At 39.8% G+C, this 20,298-nt stretch overlaps 1 protein-coding gene across 1 annotated transcript in view; it reads right to left on the reverse strand.

Annotated features, from left to right (window-relative positions):
* farp2 (FERM, RhoGEF and pleckstrin domain protein 2) overlaps positions 1-20,298 on the reverse strand; it is a 203,733-nt gene that overhangs the window by 62,148 nt on the left and 121,287 nt on the right. The window contains 6 exon segments of the mRNA XM_034180697.1: positions 831-888; positions 960-1,028; positions 8,294-8,457; positions 8,584-8,679; positions 8,777-8,924; positions 18,516-18,630. Of these exon segments, the coding sequence (XP_034036588.1) occupies positions 831-888; positions 960-1,028; positions 8,294-8,457; positions 8,584-8,679; positions 8,777-8,924; positions 18,516-18,630 (650 nt within the window).

The following is a 20,298-nucleotide window of genomic DNA, read 5'->3' on the forward strand; positions in this document are numbered from 1 at the left end:
TGTGTTTTGTGCGTTTCTCAGCTTGAACCAGAGAACGCCGACACTTTGTGCCACAACAAGAAAATTAACTTATTTTAAAAGCTGAAAGAGTCACAGCACCTGATTCATTCATGTCAGCGTTTAACACAGACATCAGTCGATTCTTCAGCATTGTGCACATGATGAAAATAAATCCCATGATCCACCAAGACAAAAATAAAATTAAATAAAATTTAAAAAATGTTAAATTACTCTGTTTGACCTCTGTGTGGAGTGGAGAGGCTGCATGACAGTGTGCATGAGCTCAATGATGTGCTCGTCAATATCGATATGCCTCGCATGCCAAACAAAAGGATTCTGCGGCCGGTGGAACTGGTAGTCAAGACTTAACTGTTCCGACCCAGACCACTCAGTGGAAAAGGGGCTGTCGGCATACGCTGGGTACATCGTCATGGTGTGACAGCTGCATAAGTTATTTGAGGTATCATGTGTATTCTGTGTATTGTCATACGTCAGCATACGCTGGCTACATCGTCGTGGTGTGATAGGGCCATGAGGTGGTTTAGCTTCATCAATTTTGTTAACAGCAGCACCAGAGTCAGACTCTGCTACTGCCCATCACTTTATTTTTGTAAAATTGCAGCCAATATGACCAATGAATGCAGCCAAAAACAACTGATGTCACACCACATTCACTACAAAAGTGATGTCTACAGATGCAAATCTAACAAGAGTTCATATAGCAAATAACTGCAGAAAGTCAGAGAGCATGTGACGTGACAATGTTGGCACCTCTGACAATCTGTAACATTAGCTTCACTTTTTGTATAAAACTTTGTGGTTCCACTGACCTGTTTTGGCACGTCTGAGGCCAGCGATCGAGCAGACATTCGTACTTTACTGTTCCTCCTAGTCAACAGATGAGTCCACATCAGAAGTACAATGACAAATACATCTCATTTATAGTGTAAAGCACAAACCTCTGGTATGGTGTTCTCTTTGCTCCATTTTCCCTGACATATTCCACCAGTTGCTTTTGGGTCCTCCCACTGACAGAGAGAGTTTTGAGTCATGACACTTAATATATTAAACATCACAGATACAGAAAAGATTCAAGATGTATGTTTTATTATCTTAGCATAGGAGAATGTTTTCACCCAGTTTCCCATTTTCTGGGCTATTCAAAAACTAATGAATAATGTATCACAATACTTGCTGAAATGGTTGTGTCAAGAATAAAAGCCTTTTAGCTTAAGTAGATTTAAGGAACTGCCCATGGACCCTGTGTGTGTGTGTCCATACATATATATATATATACATATATATATATATATATAGTAGTGTTCAGAATAATAGTAGTGCTATGTGACTAAAATGATTAATCCAGGTTTTCAGTATATTTCTTATTGTTACATGGGAAACAAGGTACCAGTAGATTCAGTTGATTCTCACAAATCCAACAAGACCAAGCATTCATGATATACACACTCTTAAGGCTATGAAATTGGGCTATTAGTAAAAAAAAGTAGAAAAGGGGGTGTTCACAATAATAGTAGCATCTGCTGTTGACGCTACAAACTCAAAACTATTATGTTCAAACGGCTTTTTTAGCAATCCTGTGAATCACTAAACTAGTATTTAGTTGTATAACCACAGTTTTTCATGATTTCGTCACATTTGCGAGGCATTAATTTTGTTGGTTTGGAACCAAGATTTTGCTCGGTTACTAGTGTGCTTGGAGTTATTGTCTTGTTGAAACGCCCATTTCAAGGGCATGTCTTCTTCAGCATAAGGCAACATGACCTCTTCAAGGTTTTGAGTATATTTCTTATTGTTACATGGAAAACAAGGTACCAGTAGATTCAGAAGATTCTCACAAATCCAACAAGACCAAGCAATCATGATATGCACACTCTTAAGGCTATGAAACTGGGCTATAAGTAAAAAAAAGTAGAAAAGGGGGTGTTCACAATAATAGTAGTGTGGCATTCAGTCTGAGGTCGTCAATTTTGTGGAACAAACAGGTGTGAATCAGGTGTCCCCTATCTAAGGATGAAGCCAGCACCTGTTAGATAGATAGATAGCTTTATTATCACTGTCATTACAACAACGAGATTTCCGCACTCACATTCCACATACAGCAGCAATTGATCTACAATTATTACTTGTTTAACGTAATAATGGCACACATCAGAATTTGGACAACACATACATTTGACATTGGTTATGTGCACTAAACTTGAAACGGTCCGTTTCCCAATTGAGGCGACGTGAGTGTGTTTGTAGCCGCTGCAACTGTCAAGTCGCTCCGCCTGACCAGCTTGGGAAGACGGAGGCCTGCCGCAGGGAGGGAGGGGCAGGACAAGAGGTAAGAGGAGAAAACTGGAGCATGCTTCAGTCCATGTGTAAGTCTGTCAGTTTATTGTCCTTGTGGATTGAGATAAGAATGGAGCCGAATAAATTCCTCTGGAGGTAAACAGTGGGCAATTGACCTTGATGCTAGATAGCCTGTAGTGTTTCAGCTGAGCACTGAAAAACACTTTTTACAGTTTCACTCTGCACAGCCAAATCCCAATTATGAATTAAGAATATTCCCAATTATGAATTAAGAATATTCACCGGCCTCCGAAACCTTCAGCTTCAACTGCAAGGCATGCATCAGCTCCAAGGTGTTATCCAATTTGCGTCTGAGTTCAAGAGTTAATGTAGTCTGAGAATGAACTGCCTTTCCAACCTCGTTAATCATGACGGACAAGCGAGGGCCCGTGGTTCTTGATGCCGCCGTCTTGCCAATTTTCCGGTAGATCAGGGCAGCACATAAGCCAAAAAGTACCAGCCCTGCTACCATGAGACCAAAAATGAATAAATCCTCAACATCCTCAACGGCGAAAGGCGCCAAGCATGCCACACACCAGGAACTCCAGGAGTCGAGGACATAGCCCGCAGGATACGTTCCATCTGGGCAAGCGGGATCCCCCGGTCCTGACCTTCTTGTAGAAAAAAATGGTGCCAATAGCATTCACAGACCAGCTGATCAATTCCATGGTTAATCCAATAGTAGTCCAATAGATCCAGAATCCAATATAGTTTTGAGGAATTCACAGTCTGGTGGAGTAGGGACTTGAAGGTTAGAAGCAGAGAGATAAGGGAGAGTGGAGGAGATGCGACCGCCCTCGTCGTAGTCCCAAGCTGAATGAAGCTTGAACATGCTTTTCTCTTTGAAAGCCTGAGGAAAATGGGGCGTTCAAGACATTGTTCAGAAGAACAGCGTAGACTGATTAAAAAGTTGACTGGAGAGGGGAAAACCTATACGCAGGTGCATAAAATTATAGGCTGTTCATCTACAATGATCTCCAATGCTTTAAAATGGACAAAAAAAAAAAAAAAACAGAGACACGTGGAAGAAAACAGAAAACAACCATCAAAATGGATAGAAGAATAACCAGAATGGCAAAGGTTGACCCATTGATCAGCTTCAGGATGATCAAAGACAGTCTGGAGTTACCTGTAAGTGCTGTGACAGTTGTAAGACACCTGTGTGAAGCTAATTTATTTGCAAGAATCCCCCGCAAAGTCCCTCTGTTAAATAAAAGACATGTGCAGAAGAGGTTACAATTTGCCAAAGAACACATCAACTGGCCTAAAGAGAAATGGAGGAATATTTTGTGGACTGATGAGAGTAACATTGTTCTTTTTGGGTCCAAGGGCCGCAGACAGTTTGTGAGACGACCCCCAAACTCTGAATTCAAGCCACAGTTCACAGTGAAGACAGTGCAAGCATCATGATATGGGCATGTTTCTCCTACTATGGTGTTGGCCTATACGTGGGCTGTCAATAAAGTAACGGTCTTTTTTATTTTTTTCAAAAACTATATGGATTTCATTCATATGTTTTTATGTCAGACATGCTTGAACCCTCGTGCGCATGTGTGAGTTTTTCCACGCCTGTCGGTGACGTCATTCGCCTGTGAGCACGCCTTGTGGGAGGAGTCGTCCAGCCCCTCGTCGGAATTCCTTTGTCTGAGAAGTTGCTGAGAGACTGGCGCTTTGTTTGATCAAAATTTTTTCTAAACCTGTGAGACACATCGAAGTGGACATGGTTCGAAAAATTAAGCTGGTTTTCAGTGAAAATTTTAACGGCTGATGAGAGATTTTGAGGTGATTCTGTCGCTTTAAGGACTTCCCACGGTGCGAGATGTCGTGCAGCGCTCTCAGCCGCTGTCGTCAGCCTGTTCAAGCCGAAAACCTCCACATTTCAGGCTCTATTGATCCAGGACGTCGTGAGAGAACAGAGAAGTTTCAGAAGAAGTTGGTTTCAGCATTTTATCCGGATATTCCACTGTTAAAGGAGATTTTTTTAATGAAAGACGTGCGGACGGGTCCGCGCGTCGGGACGCAGCTGCCGCGGCGCTCCGCACAGGAAAAACACCTCTGTTGAAAGCCTTAAGGACAAGTTGGAACATGTCCTGCCTGTTAAACAATTTCTCGTATACTCACTCCACTGAAAGCCATCAAATGCCGCCTGGATTTTACAAATGTTATCAACACGGAGGTGTTTTTCCTGTGCCGCCGCACTGCGTCGGCTGCGTCCCGACGCGCAGACCCGTCCGCACGTCTTTCATTAAAAAAATCTCCTTTAACAGTGGAATATCCGGATAAAATGCTGAAACCAACTTCTTCTCGCACCGTGGGAAGTCCTTAAAGCGACAGTATCACCTCAAAATCTCTCATCAGCCGTTAAAATTTTCACTGAAAACCAGCTTAATTTTTCGAACCGTGTCCACTTCGATGTGTCTCACAGGTTTAGAAAAAATTTTGATCAAACAACGCGCCAGTCTCTCAGCAACTTCTCAGACAAAGGAATTCCGACGAGGGGCTGGACGACTCCTCCCACAAGGAGTGCTCACAGGCGAATGACGTCACCGACAGGCGTGGAAAAACTCACACATGCGCACGAGGGTTCAAGCATGTCTGACGTAAAAACATATGAATGAAATCCATATAGTTTTTGAAAAAAATAAAAGGGCCGTTACTTTATTGACAGCCCTCGTATATCGCATGCCAGGTATCATGGATGAGTTTGGATATATATGTCAAAATACTTGAAGAGGTCATGTTGCCTTATGCTGAAGAGGACATGCCCTTGAAATGGGTGTTTCAACAAGACAATGACCCCAAGCACACTAGTAAACAAGCAAAATCTTGGTTCCAAACCAACAAAATTAATGCCTCGCAGATGTGAAGAAATCATGAAAAACTGTGGTTATACAACTAAATACTAGTTTAGTGATTCACAGGATTGCTAAAAAAGCAGTTTGAACATAATAGTTTTGAGTTTGTAGCATCAACAGCAGATGCTACTATTATTGTGAACACCCCCTTTTCTACTTTTTTTTACTAATAGCCCAATTTCAAAGCCTTAAGAGTGTGCATATCATGAATGCTTGGTCTTGTTGGATTTGTGAGAATCTACTGAATCTACTGGTACCTTGTTTCCCATGTAACAATAATATACTCAAAACCTGGATTAATCTTTTTAGTGGACTGCTGGTGGTTTTCCTGATGGGTGACTTGGGCGTGGGAATTAAATATTATGACCAGCATACTGCCTCAATAACTCCCAAGTAACAGTGGTAATAATCTCACTGAGCTCTTGATACCTGCCAATTTGTGCTAATGGTGCTAATATACAAATTACATAATACTAAAATTTAACTGAAAGGAAATACTGGAGCACAGATTTCTTAGATGGTCTGTTAGTACAATCTACCACACAACAAACCATATTACTGTAGATATTTGTAATAAAGTTGTCAAACAGGAAAAAAATTGGTTGAGTCTACAGCAGATAGCAGCCTTTGCTAATGGGGCCCCAAGTCACAATCTCCAGTCTTGATAAATGAAGTCAATGCAGAAGAGGCAAATCTTACAGTTCCTTGAATGGCCACTTGAGGCTAGCTTCCAAAAGTGAGACACTCACTCCCCACAGAAGGCCATGGTAAAATTAGCAAAATTTACAGCACAAAACAACGTTTACTGCGTAGTACAAAACATTGTTTTGGAATCTACAGCAAGACCCCTTCCACGAGAAGTTTAAGCTATCACTTTAAGCCATGTTCTAGGACTGTCACGACATCCAATTTTCTGTATAACTATGATCAACATACTGGTATATACCCACTCCCAAGCCACCCATTATGAAAACCACAGTCTGTTAATCAAACACCCAAATCAATGTTAGCTGATTAGCCATACTTTCATTTGTTTGTGAACTCAAGCTGGTGGGCAAGTCTGGGCTTCATTTGTCCCACTCAGGTCACACTAGTCTTGTCCACACTCCACTTCTTTGCGTATTTATGGTTTTACTAGGAGCTAACAGGGAACCGTTCTATTATGATCCCCCACGATCCAGAAAAGTGCAAAAACAGGATGAAAGGGCTTACTCCAGCATGCCTCCTAACAGGCTGCTTTATTAAGTGCCGACCTGGCAGCTGTCTTATAAAGCGCATACCCAGGAACCTGCTTGAAATCGAAAGCAAAGCTGCGCCTGGCTGCACTCTCAGCCAGAACTGCAAACAAATGCTGCTTTTGTGTCAAAATTTTACCCAGATGGAACATAAGCATTTCAACACAGCGTTTCACGCTGTACTCATTGGGACTATCCTGTTCAAAGATGTTTGAACATGGCTGAAGCTGTTAAGACTACAAACACCCAAAAGTGGCCGTGTAATGATGCCAACTCTGCAAATCGGGATGAAATTTTTGAACAGCTTGAAAATTTCACTCCGATTTCAAAACTTGTGCTGATGATGGCTGTAACTGTCTGTTCAGGATTGACAAAAGATGACTCAAAAAGTTACTGTGATGCTTCAAAATGCTCCCCGATTTGCTATTTGGGATGAAACAGGAAGGAGCGGCCTTGTGTGGAATAGGGGTATGAGGGGAGTGAAGCACTGGTAAGAGGGCAACATCCAGGACAGCACTATTTGATCTTCAAAATCAGTTTTTGGAAAACCTATGGGCAATGTCACGGTTTGCTCAATACATATACACTATACGGTGGTGCCATCAACTCTGCTTGCCGGAACACACTGGCTGTCGATCAAAGTGACCACAAGGCTAATTATTTAAAAAATTATGGCAAAAAAAAAAAAAGCACTAACTGTGCAGTTACACAACAAAAATCGCCCCACATCTCCACTTTGTTCCACACAGGGAAACTACTGCCTGGTTCACATGGCAAGATAATTAGGCCAATATCAGACCCAATCTCCCCCTTCCGACAATCTTAAGGGCACCCCGATTATCCTGATGACGCCAAAGACAATCTTAAAAAATATTCCTGCCATGTGTGGTGTGTTAAGAGCACTCTAGTCAGCTCGGAAGGATGTCGGAACTGCTCAGATCGCAAATTGGGGATATTCAACATGTTGGATGGTCTTGGCCCGATATCGCAATGTGTGTGGTGTTCCCCGACCACAAATGAGCATGCAGCCTGCTGAATGTGACATGTAGTCAATCAGAAAGCGAGGTGACAGACGCACGGAGTGAAATCCACAATAAAAATGGCTGTTATGGAGCACCAGAAAGTCCGGTGGTTGCGCCGTCTTCACTCCTTTAACCAACGCCTTTTGTTTTTCTTTTTGTATCTCTTTCTCCTTTAAAAATAGTCTACAAACTTACCTCCGTTGCGTCTTCCTTGTCCACCATGTTTGTTTACTCTGAGGTTTAATCTCGAGAGATTTTACGAGATTTCCCATCTGACCTGGGGATGTTTGTGTGTGAAATCTGTTCGTGTGTGGTGTGTTGTCTTACTGTGTGGCTGCACATCACACACACTGTATGACCAAAACTGTTAGATCTATGATTTTTTTATTTTTATCTCCATGTCTGTGGTCTCTCAGGTATTGGAAACCTACAGACAATTTGAAAACCTTGCCGTGTGAACTAGACTTAACTAGAAATATATTTTTGTACCTGGCTGTTTATTGCTGCTGTGAAGTTTGGCAATTTAACATCGGCCTTCAGAGGGACTGGCTCACTTTTGTGAGTCAGCCTCAAAGGCCATTCAAGGAATTGGGAAATTTGGCACTTCAGCATGGGCTTCATTTCTCATCACTGGAGGTTCTGGCTTTGATGAGCAAGAAAATTTAACAGAAAAAGTTTTTAAAAACAGGGGTGATTTTTTGCCTTAGTGGAGGCCGTAATTGTGTTGTAATGAGTGTTCATCTAGTTGCGTAAGGGACAAGATCCTTTTAAAACAGATATAAAGAAATATTAAAAAGTGTGCAGACTAACGTATCATTGTTAATACCTGTATCTGAAGGAAGAACCTCTCGTAAAGAGAATAGCTTTAGATTTGGGCTGAGGTTGGTCAAAGAGACGAAAAAAAGAGTGGTACTCCACACATATCTTCCAGAAGATTTTACACTGGTCTCGACTGGCCATCATGAATTCCAGAGTATCCTGATGGGGGCCCTTAGAAATCAAAATAAATATCAGATGAGAAACCGTTGACCCTCATGAGAGCTGACAGTAATTTAAAGGCTGTATCAAGCTTTTTGATAAAAGGTTTTCTGATACCACCTTGCCACGAATACATACATGAACCTCTGGGTGAAGCTTGATCAGGAACCGTTTTCTCTTGAAGCTCAGTTTGCGAATCTTTGACCAATTGAAAGTATTTATTTTTGTGGTGCCCTGGAAGAAAAAGCATGTTACAAACAGTTGCAATGTTCAGAAACTTTGCATTTCATAAGCACAGATGGTAGAAGGAGTCAGATTACATTAAAGCCACCTGAAAAACCTGAAGGCCCATGTGAACGACAGCGAGATTGATCTTGGCGCCTTCTCTGTCAGCTGCTGGGTGGAAGCGCACCCCATACATCTCTAGTTTACGGGCAATCTCCAGGATTTGGAAATCTGACTCAGCTGGAGTCTGGCCCCTGTGGTAGACACATGAACACTCGTGACCTGTAATCAATGAGTCTTTGCAGGAAAATGAACAACATTTTATGAAACTGTGAAAAGTGGGATGGCCTCCAATGATTCAAATCTAACTTATGATGTGGAAAATCACGTTGCACATTACGTATCATACAAATTTTGTTTAACAATAACAAATTGTCAAAACTACACTCAAGTTTACCCAGCTGCATCACCAAACAACTGCATAGAACAAATCAGATGTGTCAGACAAAATGCTCTTTGTGCCAAAAGAACAAGGTGATGGGACTGTGTGCTTTCCGAATCTTTGAAAATTGAAAAACAAGACAGAAAACCTTGATGTAACGACAGATCAGGAGCTTATGTTTTCGGTTGGGTTTGTTTGTTCGTCTGTCTGTCTGTTTGTCAGCAGGATAACTCAAAAAGTTTTGAACGGATTTTGATGAACATGCTATAGACATGAACATGCCATACACATGCTAACGCATTAGCATGTCTATGGCATTTTCAATGTTAAAAGTTAGCATTAAGCAGTTGCAGCTGTCATCACGTTCGGGTGCATTTGTTTTCAAATTGTAATATTTCTTAAATTTATTTTTGTTTATATATTAATAATCTAATGATTACCTCCACCAAGGAGGTTATGTTTTCAGTCACGTTTGTTTGTTTGTCTGTCTCTTTGTCAGCAGGATAACTCTAAATGTTTTGAACGGATTTTGATGAAATTTTGTGGAGTGGTTGGAAATGACAAGAGGAACAAGTGATTAAATTTTAGTGGTGATCTGGATCACGATCCGGATCCAGGAATTTTTTAAAGGATTCTTCACCATTGCGGGATAGGGGGAATTTTGACATTCTAGTTTCTAACTCCACAAAAACAAGGTAGAAAGGCTTGAAAAAAATTAGGGTGTAACATAGTCAAATGTTCTATCAAACAACAAAGTTTGGTGATGATCGGATCCGGATTCCGGATCTGGTGATCCAGAATATGCAAAAATATAGGGAAAATAGAAAATGTGTCAGTGTGAGGTGACAAATTAAGCTAGAGATGCACAACTAACACCAAATTGTAGCTGAATCTGTACTGATTCAGGAAGGTGTCATCAGATTTGATGTAGCTTCAAATGTTATGGAGCTAGATCCAGAAGAAAACTGCCATTACCGAAAAATCGTTTTTATACAATAACTTTTGAACTAATAAAGACATAAAAGTGATTCTAAGTTCTAGTGGTATGTTTCCATGGTCAAGGATGTCAAATATAAAGGAAAGAAAAGTGTATGTATCATAGTTTTGGTTGTAACACTGAATTGTTGAATAGATCACTGTGCCAAGGACGGAATCTCTTTAGGGTCAGTGACCCTATGGCCTTGTTTAGAGAAGTGTTTCATAAATGTTAAAAATTCATATATTTGTAGTTGAGTTGAATAATAAATTGAATTTTGTCTCTTATTTGTTTTTGTTTATAAGCACATGCAATAGCAATATCAGTGATCAGATGACAGCAGCTTCTGGGAAAGGTGCAAGTTGCAATAAACTGTGATGCCAAGCGCTAAGGATACATGCTATCCAGTCACAGCAGATGAAACTTTTTTTTTTTTTTACTACTGAGCAAACATCATTGTTAGACTTTTTTAGGTTCAATGATTCCACGGCGTGTAGATGTTAGATGTTATGTCATCAGTGACCCCATAGCCTTGGCGGAAGTTTGCACTCTCTGAGTGCTTCTAGTTCTATATAAAATGTGATGTGTCCCACATTAGAAATGCAAAATTTCTCTCAGGATGTTATAGCTCTCCTGAACACAAAATATGCATTGCATTTATTGCTCAATAGTGGATATTGACAACATTCAATATCGCAATATTTAATAATAATTTTGAAGTTGCTAATGATGCCGATATGGTATATATAAACACTGGTGTTGGTATGGTCACTACACTGTGTCTGTAACTTATTTTAGGTGTTATGTCTCTCCTGTAACGGCAAATTACATAGTTTCATCTGACAAACAAGTCCCATTTTTATTTTGTCCTTATTTTCCCAGCTTTATTAAATTCTATACAAACTTATCTAAAATGATAAATAAGCATCTCATTGTGAGATGCTTATTTATGGTTTGTGTCCATAGACATTTTTTTAAATTCAAGTTGCTGAACTTTTAATGGCATAGCTTTACTGAAGGTGTGTGATCAAAACAATTCAGGAAAAATCTGTTAAATAACTTTCTCTGTAAAACCTTTAACAAAAACTTTTCAGTACATTTGTGTGAGGACATTTTACTTTAATTTTAATGTTTATGTTTGGTAGCGAGTCTTGACTTTTTTCAGTGTCTTAAGGTGCCCTGACACTTACACGACTTTGATCCACACACACACTGCTGTGCAGGAGAATAAACTTCTCTCAAACCAAACATATCAAATCAAACATGTATGGTAGTGCCATGTTTCATTTTTAAGTAAAATTAAGGCCCATACAACAGCACTGTAGGGTCTTACTGTGACTCATTTGCACAACATATTAGATTGAATTCTTAACATAAACTTTATCCATCAGGGGAAAATGACCTTTGGCAGACTCAGGGTTCTACTGGATGACACACCTGATTTTCAAATTATTTCTGCTTCTCAGACCAAAGGAAACAGACACTCACCACATGCTAACATTAGCCCATTAGCATCACGTTAGGTGACGCAAGCGAGTTCCAAGACATGACATTTTCAAGACAGGTGAATGATTAAATCCATTATGAATTTCTGCTTCCAGTCACCTCTTCTGTTGGTCTGCAATGAAACACTAAAACGGCATTTCCCATAATGCATTTGCATTTCCCATAATGCATTTGCAGTTCCACAGTGAATCATGACACTGTCAGTCTTGAAAATGATGACTACCTTCTTACATTGTACCTGCTGTTCCTGGTCAACTTCTGTGTTTAAGATGTGGCTAAAATAAGGACGTTGACCACTTTACACTAACAAAACAAAAACAACAAGAAAAACAAACAAACGAACAAACAAAACTGCACTGGTATCCAATTCAGACATACCCCTGCTGTCCGAACAGCTTTTCTAATTTCTAATCCTCTGAGGGGGAGCTCACTCTCCCACACCGTGAAAACCCCTGGTATAAAATATAAGACAGTGCGCAGTATTCCAAGTTATTTTTTTCAAATTTATTCCATTAATTACTACATAAAATTTAAAGATTAGATCATGACTGTATGCAGAAAAGTGCTATCTTTAATTCTTTGCAATATCAGGATCTGAAAGGCATTACCTAAAACCATGTCATTATAAAGAAACAGCACGTTAGGGAGAGATATCCATCCAATCATTGCCACATTCTAATTCTGTTCATCCGTTAAGCGGTGCAATCTTCTTAAGGTCCTCCCCTGCCCTACTGGCCTTATGGCTACATGACTGGCCAGAGGAAAGGATTAGGCCAGCGCACATGCTGCTCCGTATCTACAACTAAAGAGAGATTAACAAAGGTCCTCAAATACAGTCTAATGCACATCATTCAAAAAGAGCCCCTTTTGGCTCTCTCATTCAAATAAGATGACTCTTGGCTAGAAAGCACAAGGAGTTGTTTTGTCGGAAAAACAATTACTAAGTTGAGTTCCAGGCATCCCTAACTTTTTTTATTTGTTCACACTTAACCACTACCCATTTACAAGTTACAAAACCTAGTTTTTATCTTGAGGTTATAAATAAAACAGAGATTTGAGAATATGCTAATGAATTCAGGATTCTTTTTGACATTACAGAATTTTCTGTATGGTTACACTGCTTCCTACCACAGTTGGGCTGTTATGGCCTTCAATGCTAGGCCAGCATTGAACAAGGCCTTCAATGCTAGCCTAGACTGTCAAAATGAAAAATTTATTTTCAAAGTTTAATACTTTTTTTAATCTATATTACATGTACATTACAAAAACTCCAATTACATTTATTTACTAATTTTGATATTGATAGCAATGAAAGAATTTCACTGCTACTCTCCTTGAGCTGTGCAGTTTCCAGAGCAGCTCATATAGAAGAGAGCTTCATTTTATCCAATCAAATTTTTCCCTGCTGTCTCTACCTGAAAAATCTTCTTTGAGGCCTTCAGAATTTCAAATGAATTCTCCTGCTGGTTAATAAAAATGGAGATGATGTTGTGGACTGATATTTTATAACCAATCAGATATAGAGTTTACTATCTTGGGTGTGGTGTTTGACACTGTGACATCCTAGCTGGCTGATCAGAGAGCCATTTTTGTTGAGTAATATTAATTTAAAAAGATGACTTTCTGAAACAAAGGTAATGAATATTGTAGCATTGAAGTTCTAGTTAACATAAACTGGCTTTCTTGGTATTTACTACCCCAATTCCAATGAAGACGACGTGTAAAATGTAAATAAAAACAGGATACAATGATTTGCAATTCCTCTTCAACCTATAGTCAATTGAATACACCACAAAGACAAGATATTTAATGTTCAAACTGATAGACTTTGTTGTTTTTGTGCAAATATTTGCTCATTTTGAAATAGATACCTACAACACATTTCAAAAAAAGTTGGGATGGAGTAACCAAAGACTGGGAAAGTTGATTAATGCTCAAAGAACACCTAATTGGAAACAGGTGAGTGTCATGATTGGGTAGAACAGGAGCATCCCCAAAAGGCTCAGGCGTTCACAAGCAAAGATGGGGTGAGGATCACCACTTTGTGAACAATTGAGTGAAAAAAAACAGTCCAACAGTTTAAGAACAATGTTTCTCAATGTTCAATTGCAAGGAATTTAGGGATTCCATCATCTACAGTCCATAAAATAATCAGAAGATTCAGAGAATCTGGAGAACTTTCAACATGTAAGCGGCAAGGCCGAAAACCAACACTGAATGCTCATGACCTTCGATCCCTCAGGCGGCACTGCATTAAAAACCGACATCATTGTGTAAAGGATCTTATTGCGTGGGCTCAGGAACACTTCAGAAAACCATTGTCAGTTAACACAGTTCGTTGCTACATCTACAAGCGCAAGTTAAAACTCTACCATGCAAAGCGAAATCCATACATCAACAACATCCAGAAACGCCGCCAACTTCTCTGGGCCCGAGCTCATTTGAAATGGACAGACGCAAAGTTGAAAAGTGTGCTGTGGTCTGATGAGTCCACGTTTAAAATTATTTTTTGGAAATCTTGGACGCTGTGTCCTCTGGACAAAAGAGGAAAAATTTACAAAATGTGTGTTAGGGGTTTGCGGATTAACCACACACATTTACAAAATGTGTGTGAAGGTGTGTTAGTGCCCATGGCATGGGCACTGTCATCTGTGACGACACCATCAATGCTGAAACGTACATCCAGGTTTTGGAGCAACACATGCTGCCATCCAAGCAACGTCTTTTTCAGGGACGTCCCTGCTTATTTCAGCAAGACAATGCCAAGCCACATTCTGCAAGTGTTACAATAGCGTGGCTTCGTAGTAAAAGAGTGCGGGTACTAGGCGTATAACGATACACAAAAATCACGGCTCGGTATGTACCTTGTTTCTGAGGTCACGGTTCGGTTAATTTTCGGTACAGTATAACAACAAAATGCAAAACCTAAATTTACTTGTTGTTTAAACCAACTATTGATTGTAACATTATACAACCCCTAGCAAAAATTATGGAATCACCGGCCTCTGAGGATGTTCATTCAGTTGTTTAATTTTGTAGAAAAAAAGCAGATCACAGACATGACACAAAACTAAAGTCATTTCAAATGGCAACTTTCTGGCTTTAAGAAACACTAAGAAATCAGGAAAAAAAATTGTGGCAGTCAGTAACGGTTACTTTTTTTAGACCAAACAGAGGGACAAAATATGGAATCACTCAATTCTGAGGAAAAAAATTATGGAATCATGAAAAACAAAAGAACGCTCCAACACATCACTAGTATTTTGTTGCACCACCTCTGGCTTTTATAACAGCTTGCAGTCTCTGAGGCATGGACTTAATGAGTGACAAACAGTACTCTTCATCAATCTGGCTCCAACTTTCTCTGATTGCTGTTGCCAGATCAGCTTTGCAGGTTGGAGCCTTGTCATGGACCATTTTCTTCAACTTCCACCAAAGATTTTCAAATGGATTAAGATCTGGACTATTTGCAGGCCATGACATTGATCCTATGTGTCTTTTTGCAAGGAATGTTTTCACAGTTTTTGCTCTATGGCAAGATGCATTATCATCTTGAAAAATGATTTCATCATCCCCAAACATTCTTTCAATTGATGGGATAAGAAAAGTGTCCAAAATATCAACGTAGACTTGTGCATTTATTGATGATGTAATGACAGCCATCTCCCCAGTGCCTTTACCCGACATGCAGCCCATATCATCAATGACTGTGGAAATTTACATGTTCTCTTCAGGCAGTCATCTTTAGAAATCTCATTGGAATGGCACCAAACAAAAGTTCCAGCATCATCACCTTGCCCAATGCAGATTTGAGATTCATCACTGAATATGACTTTCATCCAGTCATCCACAGTCCACGATTGCTTTTCCTTAGCCCATTGTAACCTTGTTTTTTTCTGTTTAGGTGTTAATGATGGCTTTCGGTTAGCTTTTCTGTATGTAAATCCCATTTCCTTTAGGCGGTTTCTTACAGTTCGGTCACAGATGTTGACTCCAGTTTCCTCCCATTCGTTCCTCATTTGTTTTGTTGTGCATTTTCGATTTTTGAGACATATTGCTTTAAGTTTTCTGTCTTGACGCTTTGATGTCTTCCTTGGTCTACCAGTATGTTTGCCTTTAACAACCTTCCCATGTTGTTTGTATTTGGTCCAGAGTTTAGACACAGCTGACTGTGAACAACCAACATCTTTTGCAACATTGCGTGATGATTCACCCTCTTTTAAGAGTTTGACAATCCTCTCCTTTGTTTCAATTGACATCTCTCATGTTGGAGCCATGATTCATGTCAGTCCACTTGGTGCAACAGCTCTCCAAGGTGTGATCACTCCTTTTTAGATGCAGACTAATGAGCAGATCTGATCTGATGCAGGTGTTAGTTTTGGGGATGAAAATTTACAGGGTGATTCCATAATTTATTCCTCAGAATTGAGTGAGTCCATATTTATTCCTCAGAATTGAGTGAGTCCATATTTTTTCCCTCTGCTTGGTCTAAAAAAGTAACCGTTACTGACTGCCACAATTTTTTTCCTGATTTCTTATAGTTTTTCTTAAAGCCAGAAAGTTGCCATTTGAAATGACTTTAGTTTTGTGTCATGTCTGTGATCTGCTTTTTTTTCTACAAAATTAAACAACTGAATGAACATCCTCCAAGGCCGGTGATTCCATAATTATTGCCAGGGGTTGTACAAACAGGAAAATAAAATAATTGCAAAGTGCTGCCTTGAAAATGTGTGGCGCATTATAAAGCGCAAATGATATATGACAGAGACCGCGGACTGTGGAACAACTGAAGTTGTACATCAAGCAAGAATGGGAAAGATTCCATGTACAAAGCTTCAACAATTACTGTCCTCAGTTCCCAAATGCTTATTGAGTGTTGTTAGAAGGAAAGGTGATGTAACACAGTGGTAAACATACCACTGTCCCAGTTTTTTTGAAAAATGTTGCAGACATCCATTTCAAAATGAGCAAATATTTGCACAAAAACAATACAGTTTATCAGTTTGAACATTAAATATCTTGTCTTTGTGGTATATTCAATTGAATATAGGTTGAAGAGGATTTACAAATCATTGTATTCTGTTTTTATTTACATTTTACACAATGTCCCAACTTCATTGGAATTGGGGTTGTAGATTTTAGGTGGGTTCTTTTAGTCAGATTTTTAAATCATCTCCATTTTTACTTATTTATTTAAACACACAATGGCTCAAAGAACAGAACAAACTGATTTGATGGTGGATTTACTGAAAACTAAAGTCTACCTGTGTAATGAAAAACCATGTCACTGAATGCTTTATAAATAAAGAAACAAGGATAGACCTAGTCTGTGACTGCCTTTGTATTCATGCCATTTTTGCTTGGTTGGTGGTTGCATAAGTAATTGTGGCTGGCTGTTGTTAGTCTTCTCATTTCTTTGGTAATGACAACAAATTGGGATATATGCCAGCCACTGCTTCCTGCTGCTTGACAACTATTTGATGTGCCCAAACTTGTTTTTTTCAGAGCAGGATGATATGCAACTTTCACAGAAACAATTATAACCAGTAAGAATAAACGGGTAGCAGCAAAAAGCATGTAACAATTAATAGGATGCTCACTGGCATTGGGGGGGAGGTAGGACTGAAAGAATGGAGAATGGAGAAGAAAGAATTTACTGGTCTCCCGTCCAGGGTGTACCTCACCTCACACCCTTTGACTGCTGGGACAGGCTCCAGCCCTCTGTGACACTTAATTGGAGTTTACAGGTGTAGATAATAGATGGATGATTGGAGACTCCCCTCCCCCCCAGTGAACATTTCTTCTTCAGAGATGTAACAAACTATCCATTCTGCTTTGTGTAGAGGAATCCAAACTTAAGCCCCACCGACACTTGCACAACTTTGATGCACGCAATAATTGCATGCGACAGGGTCGTCGGCACGTGCAAATGCGCAAAGAGAATTTTGAAATGTTCAAAAAATCTTTCACACATAAATTTTGTGCAACGTGGTGCGATCAACTCGCCAACACTACGTGCAGCTCGTCAAGTGGAGTAAAGAAGTGAACAGAGCCAGTGGTGGTGCAAGATAGCAAGATGTTAAATCTGTCACAAATATATTTTTACAGCTGCACACAAGAAGGAGTGAACATGCAACTGTTTTACCAAGCCATGACAATGTAACTATGACATATATTTACGTTTCTAGATGGCTCCAAATGCTTTCTCCAGCTCGTTCGGCGCGTGTGCACACACAAGAGACTCCAGCTGGAGCAAGTCTCTGTGATTCAGGAAGCAATTAGAGCTGCTTTCAGCAGCCAACTTGCAGAGAAAATGATTAATCCACTACGAAATAATTATTTTATATACTCAACGTCCAGCGCATAACATTCAGTCACAGATAGTCCAAACTATACCTTTTTGGTATCGCTGTGACCAGACAAATAATGTGGTATAGCTTTCAATATGATTGAAACATTTTTAAGTTTTGACCCCGTGTAATTCTTCAATTGACCCCTACCTGGCCGCCTACTGAAATTTCAAGTGGATACTCAGTTTTTTCAAAAGAGTAATGTCTAAGGAGTATTTGTGCCAACTTTGGTGATTGTTTCCAGATTTGAAGGATTCCTCTGTAAATACTCTGTTATCTGCTGCACTATTAAGAGGCTTTTTTTTTTAAACAGGTGCGAGTTATACTCTGGAAAATACGGCAACTTTAAAAACTTTAAATCATTCATCCCTAAATGATATCTGAAAAATCCTCAAATACTGACAGTGGAACATATTATATCCAATACATGCATCTGCATGCTTTTCTTTCAGTTTGGGTTCTGTGTTAGTACCACAGCACCCCACCCACTGTCCAAGAGAAATAATTTCAGAAGGGGATCTGAAGTAAAGGAGTGAGTATAAGAATATATAAATTAGAAACAGCAGCTTACAGATGTCTGCGGTGGAGCTCCATGATCCTTTCTTGCACCTTCTCTTGGTAAGGCAAAAGCTTGTTCAGTCTCAGATAATCTCTGTCTGCTATATCATCATAGTCACCAATCTCCGCTGTGATTTATACAAGAGGAAGAGAGGGAAGTGTTAAAGAGAGAAAAAAAAGAAGTTATTCATACAAGCTCACTGACAGTAACCTCTGAAAGTATAAGAACAGTAAGGCCACTTGAACAGTTTCTGCTACAGACTGAAGTCATCTGGGCTTGAGATCAAAAGATGATTGAACAGACAGATTATTCCCCTTTCACATCGGGCCAACGTAGGTGCGCAATTCCGTGTACCGACTACGCCGAGCTTATGCAGCCCTACACTGAGTTTATGCAGTCCTACGTGGCAATATGCTGAGGGACGCAAAGGAGTCCGTGAAATAGATGCAAAAATTTAAACATGTTTAATTTTTCTCGCGGACTGTCAGTGTAGAGCACAGACCTAGTGCTCTACGCAAGTCTACACAACACACTACTACTTTATGTACATCTACACAACACTGCACTACTGTACACCATGCCAAATCCATCTGCATATCCAGGCACTCTGTAAACCGCGTCATTAAGCCAAACTTCTCCCACCTGCACGCAAGGTTTTTTTCTGCACGCAATTTACGCAGCCATTCCTGCATACTGGATATGTAGCACAATCCAACTCTACACAGGCCCGGTGTTGCCAATCGAATGGTCCCCCCTAAAAATCGGTCCCCCACAGCTTCACTGCGCATGCGTTATTTCTGAGCATCGGCAGCGATTTATCCATTATCACCTCATTTGTGCTTAAAACTGCACTCCAGTCATCACGTATCTCAGCGACAGACATCTGAAGCTTTTGTACAACAATCATTTCCACATAAATTCAGCATTATCGCATAATAAAAGACAGAGGGCTGATCAGAGCGATACAATAGCATGCCTGAGACTGACTTGCTGCAGCGCCTACATCATTTCTGAGTGCCAGCAGCTATTCACTGATTATCACCTCGTTTCTGCTCAAAACGGCCTCATTTCTGCTTAAAACTGACTTTAGAATGATTTAAGAGGTTTTACTTTAAATAAGCACATCATTCCCTTTGATTGCTTTGGGTGTAGAGAGTCAGACTCGGATGCATGCACAGTGAAGGAAGGCAGATAAATGTTTTTAGAAGGGGCCATTTGCTCAGCGACACCAGTGTGAAAGGGGCTTTAGAGTGTCTGCTTTTATTTCCATGTAGATGTGTTAATCATCTGGGGTCCGAGGGCATTTTTTGGACAGTTCACTCACCTGGCATAAATGTTTTATTATTGCTGTTAACTGCTCTCCCTGCATCCCACAATCAAGTTTTATGTCTCTTTTTTTTCCAGGACAACCTGTGCTTTCACAATATATATGCTTTTGTTGTGTTTTATAAGTGTAATAAAGGTTTACAATCAAAAATAAGGAAGTAAACAGTAAAGCGGAAAATAATTTTCCACACACATTTATTCAAAACACAGCAAACTATAATAAACAACTGTTTTGACACTTTATAAAGGTAATTTGAGGTCTTGTGTGAAAGACTGGACAACAAAAAGGTTCAAACAATAAACACAAATGCACATTTTGAACAATATATACAAAATGGTCTATGCATTTTTTTTGTCTTCATGGTAAAAGCAACAGAGTTATCCAGTAACATTCACATGCAAACTAGTGGAGCAATCCTGATAGTTAGACACTCTCTGTTTGAGCACGTGAGATTGTCATCAGAGGCTC

Source organism: Thalassophryne amazonica, chromosome 10 (genome assembly GCF_902500255.1).
Source record: "Thalassophryne amazonica chromosome 10, fThaAma1.1, whole genome shotgun sequence".
Lineage (NCBI taxonomy): Eukaryota > Metazoa > Chordata > Actinopteri > Batrachoidiformes > Batrachoididae > Thalassophryne > Thalassophryne amazonica.